This window comes from Protomyctophum parallelum (genome assembly GCF_964188405.1).
Source record: "Protomyctophum parallelum genome assembly, chromosome: 8".
In the NCBI taxonomy this organism is placed as follows: domain Eukaryota; kingdom Metazoa; phylum Chordata; class Actinopteri; order Myctophiformes; family Myctophidae; genus Protomyctophum; species Protomyctophum parallelum.
In genome coordinates this window covers 18445602-18459441 of record NC_139703.1, presented here as the reverse complement: position 1 = coordinate 18459441, position 13840 = coordinate 18445602, and the positions used below count along the sequence as shown (strand labels likewise).

General features: G+C 46.3%; 1 protein-coding gene across 5 annotated transcripts in view; it reads left to right on the top strand.

Annotated features, from left to right (window-relative positions):
- Positions 1 to 12975, top strand: part of hipk1b (homeodomain interacting protein kinase 1b) — a 37419-nt gene extending 24444 nt beyond the window's left edge. For 2 of the 5 annotated variants that reach the window (XM_083771722.1, XM_083771720.1), the window contains 6 exons: positions 2676 to 2851; positions 4574 to 4648; positions 4894 to 5049; positions 7683 to 7939; positions 9674 to 9783; positions 9942 to 12975. In XM_083771722.1, coding sequence (XP_083627848.1) covers positions 2676 to 2851; positions 4574 to 4648; positions 4894 to 5049; positions 7683 to 7939; positions 9674 to 9783; positions 9942 to 10634 — 1467 coding nt within the window. In that variant the 3' untranslated portion in view covers positions 10635 to 12975. Of the gene's footprint in view, positions 1 to 2672; positions 2852 to 4573; positions 4649 to 4893; positions 5050 to 7682; positions 7940 to 9673; positions 9784 to 9941 lie in introns of all 5 variants that reach the window. The other 3 variants (XM_083771721.1, XM_083771718.1, XM_083771719.1) reach the window with 2 other exon arrangements.
- The last annotated feature ends 865 nt before the right edge of the window (positions 12976 to 13840 follow it).

Below are 13840 nucleotides of genomic sequence, written 5' to 3'. Positions count from 1 at the left end.
CAGCAGATGTCACTGTGGAGGGATTTTGCCTGTTTTCATTGCAGCTCCAAAGGCTTCAGAACACAGAGAAAACCCCCAGACCACAGAAGATCCACTGAATGTTCAAATAAATTCATAAAGATAAATGAGAATTAATGTCATGAAACCTTTAACACTAACAACACAATCTCTCTCTTCACCGTCCTCTACTTCCACCATTCTCTCCTCGTGACAAACTACACCTTTTTCCATTCCCCTTTTCCTTCCTCATTCGCTACCCAAATAGTTAAACAAGTTATAACGTGATCGATTGGCCAAGATGGCATGAAACAAACAAAAGTTGACAGGGTCGTAGGCAGATGACCTAAAAATATACTAAATGTATACATATTAGTTAGTATTTTGTACATGTCACATCAATCATGGTATATTTCATAGTAGCTCTAAAATATAACTTGACATGAGATTTCACTCACATGAATATGTACCGGTACATACAAGAATTCATAATGTCTTAAGGCCTATTCATAGTCTGGATTTTCGGTGGTGAGGTGACCACTGCTCCGGTGGTGAGGTGACCACCGCTCCGGTGGTGAGGTGACCACCGCTCCGGTGGTGAGGTGACCACCGGAGCTGAAATAACGTTGAGCGGTGGTGAGTAAAAACAGAGAGAAGGGGCTGGAGCGGTGGCGGTGGTTTGCTCTTCACCGCGGCTCAGTGACGTCATGTTGTAGTTCGGTGGTCACCTCAGTGATGTCATGTTGTAGTTCGGTGGTCACCTCAGTGATGTCATGTTGTAGTTTGGTGGTCACCTCAGTGATGTCATGTTGTAGTTCGGTGGTCACCTCACCACCTTAAATCCAGACCATCTATGAGCCTTTACTCGACACATGTTTTGTTGATGTCTTTACCGTTGTCACCTTGCCATCCCTCCCCAACCATTGTGTCCCCATAGGGTCTGTCTTTACCATTGTGTCCCCATAGGGTCTGTCTTTACCATTGTGTCCCCATAGGGTCTGTCTTTACCATTGTGTCCCCATAGGGTCTGTCTTTACCGTTGTGTCCCCATAGGGTCTGTCTTTACCGTTGTGTCCCCATAGGGTCTGTCTTTACCGTTGTGTCCCCATAGGGTTCTCTGAAGGCATGGAGAGCATGTGTGGATGACTTTGCTTGCATTCTCTGATTTCTCTCATTGTTCTGCTCTGGTCTCCTTTTCCCCCCCTTGGTTTCAGTGTGAAGAAGATTGCGGAGCTACTGAAGTACATTTTTAGAAGCACGCACTCTGACCTTTGGGTTTTTTTCAAGACATATCTTTTATTTTATTTCTGTCCCCATTATATGCAGCATGCCATTTCTCCCCCCCCCCCCCCCCCGACAGTGTGGGGCAGGGCCCCAACAACCTCTATTATAGCCAACAACCACTATTATAGCCTTCTCTTTTTGAACAGGCTCCAGGGCGGTGTTGCCTACACTCGTCTTCACCCGAGCCGAGCGCTCTGCATGGTGTCACATGGTTTATTGCGAACGCAGTGAGCCACTTACTATGACAGCAAGGGCTGAATGTCTGTGTGTGTGTCTGTCCCACTGTTACACCACCCGCCCGCCACCAGAGGGCGCAGCTGTAGCACACACACACACACAGGGCGCAGCTGTAGCACACACACACACACACGCACACGCGCGCACACACACGCACACGCACACGCACACACAACCACACACACACAAGCTGCGTTCGCTTCACGCGTTTGCGCGTCTTACTTGTAGATCTGTTGTAGGGCTACCTTGCTCTGCACGGTGTCACATGGTTTATAGATCTGTTGTAGGGCTACCTTGCTCTGCATGGTGTCACGTGGTTTTATAGATCTGTTGTAGGGCTACCTTGCTCTGCATGGTGTCACGTGGTTTATAGATCTGTTGTAGGGCTACCTTGCTCTGCATGGTGTCACATGGTTTATAGATCTGTTGTAGGGCTACCTTGCTCTGCATGGTGTCACATGGTTTATAGATCTGTTGTAGGGCTACCTTGCTCTGCATGGTGTCACATGGTTTATAGATCTGTTGTAGGGCTACCTTGCTCTGCATGGTGTCACATGGTTTATAGATCTGTTGTAGGGCTACCTTGCTCTGCATGGTGTCACGTGGTTTATAGATCTGTTAGATCTGTTAGATCTGTTGTAGGGCTACCTTGCTCTGCATGGTGTCACGTGGTTTATAGATCTGTTGTAGGGCTACCTTGCTCTGCATGGTGTCACATGGTTTATAGATCTGTTGCAGGGTTTTAGATCTGTTGCAGGGCTACCTTGCTCTGCATGGTGTCACGTGGTTTATAGATCTGTTGCAGGGTTTTAGATCTGTTGCAGGGTTTTAGATCTGTTGCTCTAATAAAGGAATGGCTTTGGGCAAAAAACAAAACAAAGGCTGCTCGCTTTTTCTTTCTCCTGTTGCTTCTCGTGCGCTTCCTGCTGCTGGTAGAGAGAGGTTTGGCTCGTTTCTCTCTCTCTCTCTCTCTCTCTGTCTCTGTCTCTGTCTCTCTCTCTCTCTCTCTCTCTCTCTCTCCTCGTTGTCATTTTATCGGCATGGCTGGACCTGCCCTGCCCGTTCCGGCAGTGGGGAGGATGTTGTTGTTGGGCAGAGGTTATAGTGTTAAACGCTGTATTTAAGTCTGTTCTCCTTCCTCCTCCTCCAATCAGCAGGCGTGGCCCGGCGGCACCCAGCAGATCCTCATCCCGTCGTCGTGGCAACAGGTCCCGGGGGGCGTGGCCATCCATAGCTCCGCCCACCACCAGGCGGCCGCCGTCGTGGCCGAGTCGCCCCTGGAGACGACGACGCGCCAGTCGGACGCCGGCGTCCAGCCGGCGCACAGCTGGAGGTGAGCCGTCGATACCGCCGTGTCTCTGTACGTCTGTAATCCATACCGCCGTGTCTCTGTACGTCTGTAATCCATACCGCCGTGTCTCTGTACGTCTGTAATCCATACCGCCGTGTCTCTGTACGTCTGTAATCCACGGGACTCGTGAACCGTTCGCCCCTACGACTTCAAATTCCACACCTGCGCAATCCTCGATGTTGCACAACAGTGGGACGTCATCGAAAATGTCCCCCCCCTGTTTAGCCGACAACAACGAAATACAACTAATAATAACTAATCTAAATCATCCCATCCCATCCAATTCTTTTTTTGTTTTTCACTTAATTTTTATTGAAGAAAAAACAGACAAGAAAAACAACAAACAAGACTATACGGAAGAAAAAGGAAAAAAAAGAAGACAAAGACAAAAAGCTAAAAGACAAGGCTGCATTTTTCATATTACAAAATACATTCAATGAAATCCTATTGCAATATCGCTAGGCTGAGAGAAGAGATCCCACTTTTCCCACTTTTTATAGAATTTATCCTCTTGTAGGCTTAAGTATGAATTAGTTTTTCCATAGCATACAGTTCCTCAATAATGTCCATCCATTGATCTTTCGTTGGTGGGTCCTCCCATCCAATTCTAAGAGAATATCCTGTCTGGCCAGAACGGGGCACGCTAGGGTACATGTGGTTAAGAATAGGTTTTAAATAGGTTATTAAATAGTATTCTCAGAGATGGGTTAAATGTATTGTGTTGTGGGCCCTTATTATAGAGATGGGTTAAATGTATTGTGTTGTGGGCCCTTATTATAGAGATGGGTTAAATGTATTGTGTTGCGGGCCCTTATTATATCTCAAATCATTTCAAGAGTAGGAAAGGAGTCCCTGAATCGAACCCAAATTCCTGCATTATTTGGTACATAATTTGTGTAGGCAGGCATAGGAGTGAAAAAAAAACTAAAGCATTTGACCAGCTTTCTGAACCTAATAGGGAAGCAGTCTGAGAACCCGTTGGCAAAAACAAAGGCATAACGCCGCTCCCCTTTTAGTGGATGTCAGTCAACAACGGGGTCTGTCTTAACGGGGTTAAGTAATCCTATAGCTCTGCTAAACAGGATTCATCAGAGCTAGTGAGCTAGCGGTCCCTAAGCCCTTAGTACAGTTCCCAGCAGATGCACGCACATTCCGGGGGGGGGGGGGGGGGGGGGGGTATTGTGTTGCATTGGAATGCTTGCCAATAATCTGTTGAGATGCATAATAATCTCCTCACCACCACAAGCAAGACGTTTATGCAAATAATAATAATATGACTGCAATTACAGTGTCAGAATTCCATCATAGATTTAGGTCGTTGCCCCAGGCATGGAGGAGATGAGGACGAACATGCCAATCAAAGACATAACAACGCAACGCATACTAGTGTTATTGTGTTGTTCCCTATCACTGCATGATGATGATTATGCTGCCCGGTGTCCTAAAACTATGTTTATAAAAGGTTTATAAAGGATCCCCATTAGAGCCTCTAGTCTTCATGATGTCCTGAATTAAGCAAATTAAACAATACAGGTGTACAACTGAGAATACAAATTTAAAAAAACAAACAAAAATAAATAAATACACAAATCAGTTATTAACCTTTTTTTACAAATGCTAAAAAAATTGTATTTAGGGATTTAGTCATGGTACACACACACACACGCACATGCAACGCTCACATGATGTGACCTTTGCCCTCAGCAGGAGTACCAACCAGGCCAGGTCTCAGCCGGAGAGGAAGAAGGTCAAGGCCAGGCGAGGAGAAGGCAAAAACAGGTGTGTGTGTGTGTGTGTGTGTGTGTGTGTGTGTGTGTGTGTGTGTGTGTGTGTGTGTGTGTGTGTGTGTGTGTGTGTGTGTGTGTGTGTGTGTGTGTGTGTGTGTGTGTGTGTGTGTGTGTGTGTGTGTGTGTGTGTGTGTGTGTGTGTGTGTGTGTGTGTGTGTGTGTAGTGCACACTAGTACTTGATATAAAAAGAGAACTCGGCGCCAACTGTTTGTTGTTCTGTCCTCCACCGTCTCCAGGGGAATCTCCACGGCGTCTCTGCTGGCCCCGCCCACCTGCAGCGTCACCCTATCACAGCCCATCGTCATCTCGGACACGCCCAGCCCGGCGGTCAGCATCATCACCATCCACAGCGACACGGACACCGAGGACGAGCCCAAGTTCCACCCCAGCAGGTCAGTATCCAGAGCCATAGTTAGAAGATAGTTCCACCCCAGCAGGTCAGTACCCAGAGCCATAGATAGAAGATAGTTCCACCCCAGCAGGTCAGTATCCAGAGCCATAGTTAGAAGAGAGTTCCACCCCAGCAGGTCAGTATCCAGAGCCATAGTTAGAAGAGAGTTCCACCCCAGCAGGTCAGTACCCAGAGCCCTAGTAGAAGAGAGTTCCACCCCAGCAGGTCAGTATAACCAGAGCCATAGTTAGAAGAGAGTTCCACCCCAGCAGGTCAGTACCCAGAGCCGTAGTAGAAGAGAGTTCCACCCCAGCAGGTCAGTACCCAGAGCCCTAGTAGAAGAGAGTTCCACCCCAGCAGGTCAGTACCCAGAGCCGTAGTTAGAAGAGTTCCACCCCAGCAGGTCAGTACCCAGAGCCGTAGTTAGAAGAGTTCCACCCCAGCAGGTCAGTATAACCAGAGCCGTAGTTAGAAGAGAGTTCCACCCCAGCAGGTCATTGATTGATTGATTGAAATATTTATTAACAGTTTGTAGAATTTACAGTACATTTTAAGCACAAACTCAATACAAAGACTGTTAACTGTGAGTGGACGACCCAATTAAGCATTACACTGGTTTACAACAGGGTCCACATTGTTCAATTCATCAAAACATTTAGAGACATACAGACATTTAGAGACATACAAATAGACATTTCTATGTAGCTACAATTTACAATTTAGGCATTTAGCAGACGCTCTTAATCCAGAGCGACTTACATTTAAGCAAGAACAAAAGCATGGGAATACATCACATAAAAGCATTTATCAATATCATGAAACATGCGTAAGCTAAGAAAGTAACAGTGGAATATCTATATAATGAAACTATACATACACTATACATATAAACTATGCATATTTACTACTATGCTATACATATGTACTATGGCGTGCTATAACTATATACAATACAATTATAGTGCTGTCTACATAACATGCTATAAGTCTGTGTCAAATGCTATCTAAGCCAACAGAAATGCTATCTAAGGGGTTAGGGTAAGTGCTATGGGCCATGATGGAGTCTGAAAAGGTGGGTTTTCAGTGGGTTTTAGCTGAAGAACAGAACAGGAATTCATCATATAGGAAGCAAAAAAGGGAAAAGATACATTATACATTGAGGGGAAATGGGGGGGGGGGGGGGGATGGGGGGGATTCAGATTTTACAGAGGCCAGTTTCGAATTGCAGCCTTCCGTAGGTGCCCTTTGAGAGCGGGTTTGAAGGTCAGTACCCAGAGCCCTAGTAGAAGAGAGTTCCACCCCAGCAGGTCAGTACCCAGAGCCGTAGTAGAAGAGAGTTCGACCCCAAAGCGGCGTGCTATGGTGCTCTAGACCGTTTGCAGACCGTGGCCATGTTTCCATCAGAGTTTGGAAGCACTCGTTTTCAGTAAAGCAACGTCCTGCTGCCTCCTGCATTATGTGCTAGTTCAAAACAGGTGCTACACAGGGCAGTTGAGTGATATCTAACGAGCACTTCCAAACTCCAACACTTCACCTGCAAAGGACACAAAGTATAGCTCATAACAACATGTCTACAGTGGATTTTTATGAAACAAACACTTTGAGGATAGAAAGACAATAATTCAAGCTTTCCGTACAGCTGCAATGTTGGTGAGTTTGACGTTGTTTAATACAATCAGATTAGGACTGTTCTGTTTGGATGAAGGGGCTGTCTATGGGAAGTTGCACCTTGTTAGCACCTTGCCATTAACTTATATGGTAAGATGGCCACGGTCTGCATATGGTCCATATGGTGCTATAGTTCCAAACACTGGAACTATCCCATTGAGATAGAATGAGCACTTCCTGCATTCCATTGTTACAAATGGGAGTCGATGCTGGTGTCGTCAATCTCATACTAAGATCACGCTGGTCAGGACCAACCACCTCACTGGAAACAAATCATGTTAATCTTAACACACCCAATTAGATTAGGTTTAGTTTTAGCTCTATTTAGTCAAAGTTGAAACACTATGTTTCCTACATTTTGTATTTGAATATTATTTCCAAACGTGTTCAAAGAATTCTCCAAAAAAGCAAAAAAGAATCACGAAAAGGCAATGATCATTATTATTATAAAAGAAAATTGGGGTGTGGCGTAATTTCATAAAGTAAAATCTTTTTTAAATTTCATAAATTAGAAAACAAACGTCTAAGGAAGCAGTGAAAATAGCCAACTAGTGACAATAGCAGATCTACAAGCTCACAACACGGCGTGAAGCGACGCGTTGTGAGCTTGTAGATCGGCTATTTCCAGTTGGGGTCCCCGGCAAAAATATCTTAATCTCTCTGTTGTGGTCACTGGCTTAAATAGTTTTTTTGCGGCTTTCGCCTCCATTTTATATTTTTTATGTCGGGACAGACAGTAGGCTAACAGGAAATGGGGGAGAGCGATGGGGGGGGGGGGGGGGGGTGTGACATGCAGTAAAGGCTGTCGGGATCGGGAGTCAAACCCGCGGCACACTGCCAGACTCAGGCTACCGGCCAAGGTGCCTGGACCGCTGAGCCACGGCCAGGCCTGTGAACCACTGTGCAATCCACTAACATTGTTCTTTCTCGTGTGTGTGTGTGTGTGTGTGTGTGCGTGCGCTGCAGTGTGGGCCTGAGCCAGCGCACCAACGTGATCAGCTGCGTGACCCTCCACGACTCGGACTCGTCCAACGCCAGCCCGCTGACCCCCCTCCCCTCCTCCCGCCCCGCCCACCACCACCACCCCAACCACCTGCCGGTCAGCGCCATGCCCTCGCGCCACCAGGCCAAGTCCCTGGCGGTGGTGGCGCCGTCCGTCAAGGCCCACCACCAGGGGGCGCTGGCGGACAGGGGCAGCAGCCGCGCGCGCCTGGTCGACACATGTGAGTATTATCTGTCTGGGGTAGCAGCGGTTCATTGAACTGATCCATTTACTCCTTATAAAATAAAATTATCGTTTTTTTATTTATTTTTTTAACCAGAAAATAATCAATCTTGGAGCAAACTTTGTTTTTCTTTTTCTTTTAACCCATTTTGACCTGAGATCAGATTCTAAAAATGTCTTCTACATCCTGACAGTTTTCTGAAAAAGCTATGTTTCTATGTCAGTCGTTCTTCGATTCGTTCTTCGATTCGTAGCTTGAGCTTGTAGATCTGCTATTTTTCAATAGCTAAAGCATAACATAATGTTAACATTAAAAGGGGATCCCGCCCAAAATGGGTTAAAGGACCACTTCACCACTTTTCAACCTATCTTCATATAATAGGTCCTCACTAATAATCATGATAAAATGACACGATTCTTTTCTACTCAGTCTGTCTCTCATAGGAGGGCTTTGGGCAGTTTAGAAACAGTCTTCCAGTGACATCATCATTAGGCAGATTATTTTTTAAACAAGATTTTCTTTACAAAAATGTTTCGATTTTCATTATCGTGAGAACGATGGCTTCCATTTTCGCATTGCAACTTTTCAGGACTAGAAAGCCTGCTGTTTTTATTAGCTTGTATTCACCATCGATGATGTCACTGGAAGACAGTTTCTGAACTGCCCACAGCCCTCCTATGAGACAGGTTCAGGTTCAGGTTCATTTATTAGTTTGTCCCCGTGGGGCGATTTGGTTTACAGCAAGGCATAACACAGGCAGGTAACATGAAACACAAAAACACAGCAAAGGCACATAGTACACATAGAACATTTAAAACAGGATGGCAGTTCAAGGTATCAGTGTAACAATATAATTCATAACTTTTCCAGAAAGTTGTATAAAAATAAAAATAAAACTATTAATACAGATACAATTTATCTCCTCCTATCGGCATTTAGAGCCTTGATAGCTACAGGCACGAAGGAGAACTTATACCTGTTGCTTTTGGCCCAGACCGAGTAGAAAAAAATTGCGCCATTTATTCAAGATTATTAGTGAGGACCTATTATATGAAGATAGGTTGAAAAGTGGTGAAGTGGTCCTTTAAGTTTTGAATTAGTTTTTTTGTTTAAAAAAAAGGTTTTCTCCCACCCCACAGGTTGAACAGAATAGACAGGAAGGAGAAGTAAGCAAACAGATAAAAAAAAATACAATACAGAAAAACCAGCCAATTGTTCAGGAAATGAAAAATGAAATGTTCAGGAAATTGGGGAGGGATTTTTAAACGAAGCAATACTGTAATGTGTCACTCATTACACCACTTTACCCAAATTCAGCGGAGTGGAGTTTTGAAGGTTTTGTCCATCGTTGGTAAGAACAGCTGACAATGGATATCCAAGATCACAATGTGTGCATTAACACACATTACTATATATTAATATAATACAATATCTTCTGCAAAGAGAGGTTGACAGAGTTCAGTTTCCCAGTAGGTTAGGGACACAGCTAGACAGAACACCACCCGGACCTCTACTAGAAGGAAAACAGACGATCTAGAAGCTCACAGAGTGTTGCTTGTCACTGCGTTGTGCGCTTGTAGATCTGCTATTTTAATGACGGGACCAAAATAGGGACGCCTGTTTGAAAGTAGTTTTTTTTTTTGCTCCATGTCAGTTACTCAGTCTAATCTCTAGTGTAATAAGTGGATGAATGAGGTTGGATGTGATGGTTTGTGTTTGTTCCCTCTGCAGTGAGTTACATGAAGCCAAAGCGATCGTCCAGACAGCCCTGCAGCTCTGGGGAGAGCACGGAGAGGCAGAGACTGGTGCCCAGTCAGTCTCACCCTCTAAACCTCAGCCAGGTAAGAATGATCAGAGACTGGTGCCCAGTCAGTCTCACCCTCTAAACCTAAATGTGACTAAAACTAAGTGAAAACTATTCAAGAGACTATGACTAAAACTAAAATATAAATTTGCTGCCAAAAACAACACTGCTGAACATGTGTGCGTTTGCTCCCAGGTGCAGCCCGTGGTGTCCTCGTCTCAGGAGCTCCGCCACGGCCACCACCACAGCGCCTCCTCTGGCTCCTCCTCGTCGTCGCTGCGTCGCCAGCAGACCTTCCCCCCGACGGCCTCGGCCTCCCACCACCACTACAACTTCCAGGAGGTGTCGGCCCTGGCCTCCTCGGTGGGCCCCGGGGGGCCCCACCACCACCACCACCACCACCACCCCGCCACCACCACCACCGTGGGGCCCGGGGTGGGCGGCCTCTACACCGCCACCTACCCGGCCTCGGCCGCCCTCTCCTCGGCCTCGCAGGCCATGGAGCACCTGCTGGGACGCGGGGGGGGCCCCGTGGTGGGGGGCGGCGGGGGGGGGGCCCACCACCACCACCACCACGTGGCCCTCATCCACGGACACTCGCCCAGCTCCGCCTACGCCGCAGCGTACGCCGCCGCCTCCTCCTCGTCTTCCTCGTCCTCCTCGTCCTCCCGGAGGGACTCGTCCGGTCGGAAGGACCCCTCCTCCTCCTCGTCCTCCTCCTCGGGGGGGGGCCTGCTGCACGGCCTGCCCGCCGCCGCCGTCTACCACCAGCACCAGTTCGCCACCGCCGTGGGCTCGCCCTACGTCAGCGTGACCCCGCGGGCCGCTGAGGCCTATGGCGCCTACCAGCTCAGCCCGCGGCGTCTGACGCAGTACCCCTACCTCTAGATGTACGACGCAGTACCCCTACCTCTAGATGTACTGATGGTCAGTACCCGGGCCCTACCTCTAGATGTACTGATGGTCAGTACCCCTACCTCTAGATGTACTGATGGTCAGTACCCGGGCCCTACCTCTAGATGTACTGATGGTCAGTACCCCTACCTCTAGATGTACGACGCAGTACCCCTACCTCTAGATGCCGGGCCGGGGGGAGGGATACTGAGGGGTAGGGGTACTAACTATATAGATACAAAGGGGTAGAGGGTGCTGACGCAGTACCCCTAGCTATAGATAGCAGAGGGGTAGGGGTACTAACTATATAGATACAAAGGGGTAGAGGGTGCTGACGCAGTACCTAATAGATGACAGAGCCGCCACCACTAGTCACAGTTAGTTAGTTAGTTAGTTAGGGTTGGGACACCCGGAACCCGGTTCTTTTTCAGAACCTGGTTGATTCAGAGATTGAAGAACCCAGGAATTAGGTTTTTAACCGTTTTTTTTTTTTTTTATCACACTGTCCGAGAGCTGCTATGTAGATTTTACTATTACCAGTGGTTCTCAAACATTTAGATTTCACTCTAGAGTCTACAGATGGTGGTTCCATTTGTACTCTCTCAGAGTTACAGTCCTGTGAGGGTCCATTTGGAACCCCCTGTATGAGTAGTTAAAGGGAACTGGTGAGGAATAGGAATCCAATCCTAAGGGATCCCAACCCTAGTCACAATGATGGCTCAACCCACACGACCCCCGCCGGGATTCATTCATTTATTTATCGCGCATTGCCATGGTCTTTCCCCCCAGTTGCAACCCTTATTTTGAAGAGCCAAATATCCGTAACCGGATGTTACGATGATGTGTGTGTGTGTTGTGTTGTCTTGACCGGTGGGTGCAGAAAAAGAAAACCTGACTGCAAGACAAGTATCACAGTCGGACGTTGGAAAAACCTCGTTTTGACCAGAAACGACATTCATGGCGCTGATTTGGAGATGAGAGCCATTGAAAGCAGCACACATAGAACGCACGTAGATGCGTGCGCGACTCAAGATGGCGGCACGGCGCTCCAGTGTCACACAAGACACTAGCATGCTGACGGGACTCCATCGCATCAAAACATGGATTAATTAAATTATAGACCCTTATCACGTAAAGTCACGAGATCGGAGACTAAAGCTTATTGACGTGATCTACGGGAACGACGGGGAATGCGTTAAAGAGAATACCCCCCCCCCCCCTCTGTGTTGTCGTCTATCACAACGAGGGGACTTTTAGACATTTGACCGGAGCAATTATGGCACGATTTTTAAAGATGGTCACATGTTTTCATCATCGCTGGGTTTTTAAAACTGTGAGGCAGTGTTTTAACTTCCGGCTAGTTTTAGTTGCTCCTTTTTGTTTTTGGACTATTTTAACGTTCTGTGATGAAATTTTAGTATTATTTCATATTTTATCCTTTATTTTAGGCAATCACGTCTTCTCGTTTTTTCGACCCTATATTTTATCCCTTATGTTATTCAGATGTAGTGTAAAAAAAAAAACCTTGTGGTAAAAATCTATATTACGACACATTCTGTTTGTTATGTTGAGGGCGTTGTTGTCGAAGACAGAGAGACGATTTCTCCTTCTTCCTCGTAAAAAGCTCTGCCGTGACACTTTGGGTTAATCCTAGGAGCCTAGCACACAACGGCTAGTCGATAGCTAGCAGCCTAGAACACACGGCTAGTCGATAGCTAGGGGCCTAGCACACACGGCTAGTCGATAGCTAGCAGCCTAGCACACACGGCTAGTCGATAGCTAGGGGCCTAGCACACACGGCTAGTCGATAGCTAGCAGCCTAGCACACACGGCTAGTCGATAACTAGGAGCCTAGCACACACGGCTAGTCGATAACTAGGAGCCTAGCACACACGGCTAGTCGATAACTAGGAGCCTAGCACACACGGCTAGTCGATAACTAGGGGCCTAGCACACACGGCTAGTCGATAACTAGGAGCCTAGCACACACGGCTAGTCGATAACTAGGAGCCTAGCACACACGGCTAGTCGATAACTAGGGGCCTAGCACACACGGCTAGTCGATAACTAGGAGCCTAGCACACACGGCTAGTCGATAGCTAGGAGCCTAGCACACACGGCTAGTCGATAGCTAGGGGCCTAGCACACACGGCTAGTCGATAGCTAGGAGCCTAGCACACACGGCTAGTCGATAGCTACCAAACAAAGAGGGTTTCAGGTCCTTTTGTGTTCGTTGTCTTATTAACAAAAGTTAGTTAATTCACACTAATCCACTGATTATTCCCTGTGTGTGCGTGTGTGTGTGTTTTTTGGATAAAATAATGTTTATGACTAATGGCTTAAATACCCACGTTTTTATTTCTTCTCCATTTTATTTTATTATGCATAAATTATGTTTTGTCGATGGGTGTGAGGTGTTGCAGAGGAAGGTTTTGGTTGTCGCACGCTGAAGTAATTCTAAAGATGTTCTATATAAAGAGTTCCGTTTAAGTCGAGGAAGGTTTCGCTAAGCTGTGATGGATCATGTATTAATTTAAAATGCACGTTAAGTTTTCACACATTCTTACTTTTGTCGCGACGGTGGTGTTTTTTTTACTTTAAAAGACGCCGCCGTCCTCATGGAATAGTAACTTTTTAAACTTTCAACTGTGAGTGTTGAATGTATTAAGTTTGATTATGATGGAACATTTATAAACTTTTGTCCACTTGTTAGGAAATGAAATGATTTGAAGAAGAAGAAAAAGAAAAAGGACTTTGATGTGGCTTATATAACACACAAATAGTTCGTCCGTTGTGTCGGATGGAAGAGTATATCACATCTGCAAGTTGTACACATTAATGAACTTTATTATTATTATTATTAATATTATTATTTAGCTTTTGAAAGAAAAAAAACGACAAAAAAAGAGAAACCCAAGGGAGTGTGAGCCACCCCCCTGAGCTGTTGAAATGCACATACTAATTATTCTGACATGCAAGTTCATGTCTTGTCTGATGAGACGACTGTTGACTAGTGGCAGTTACTACCAATTACTAGAGTGTGGCATTTTGACATCGTGTTGGAAATGTTGTCCGACCTGCTCGGTTGGGACGTCCCGTACCGTACCTCTCTTTACCGTTGGTGAGCTGTGTCACTCACCACCAACCATCCACACTGTGTATGCTAACTAACATAATACAGTTAGTTTGAAACCCCGATA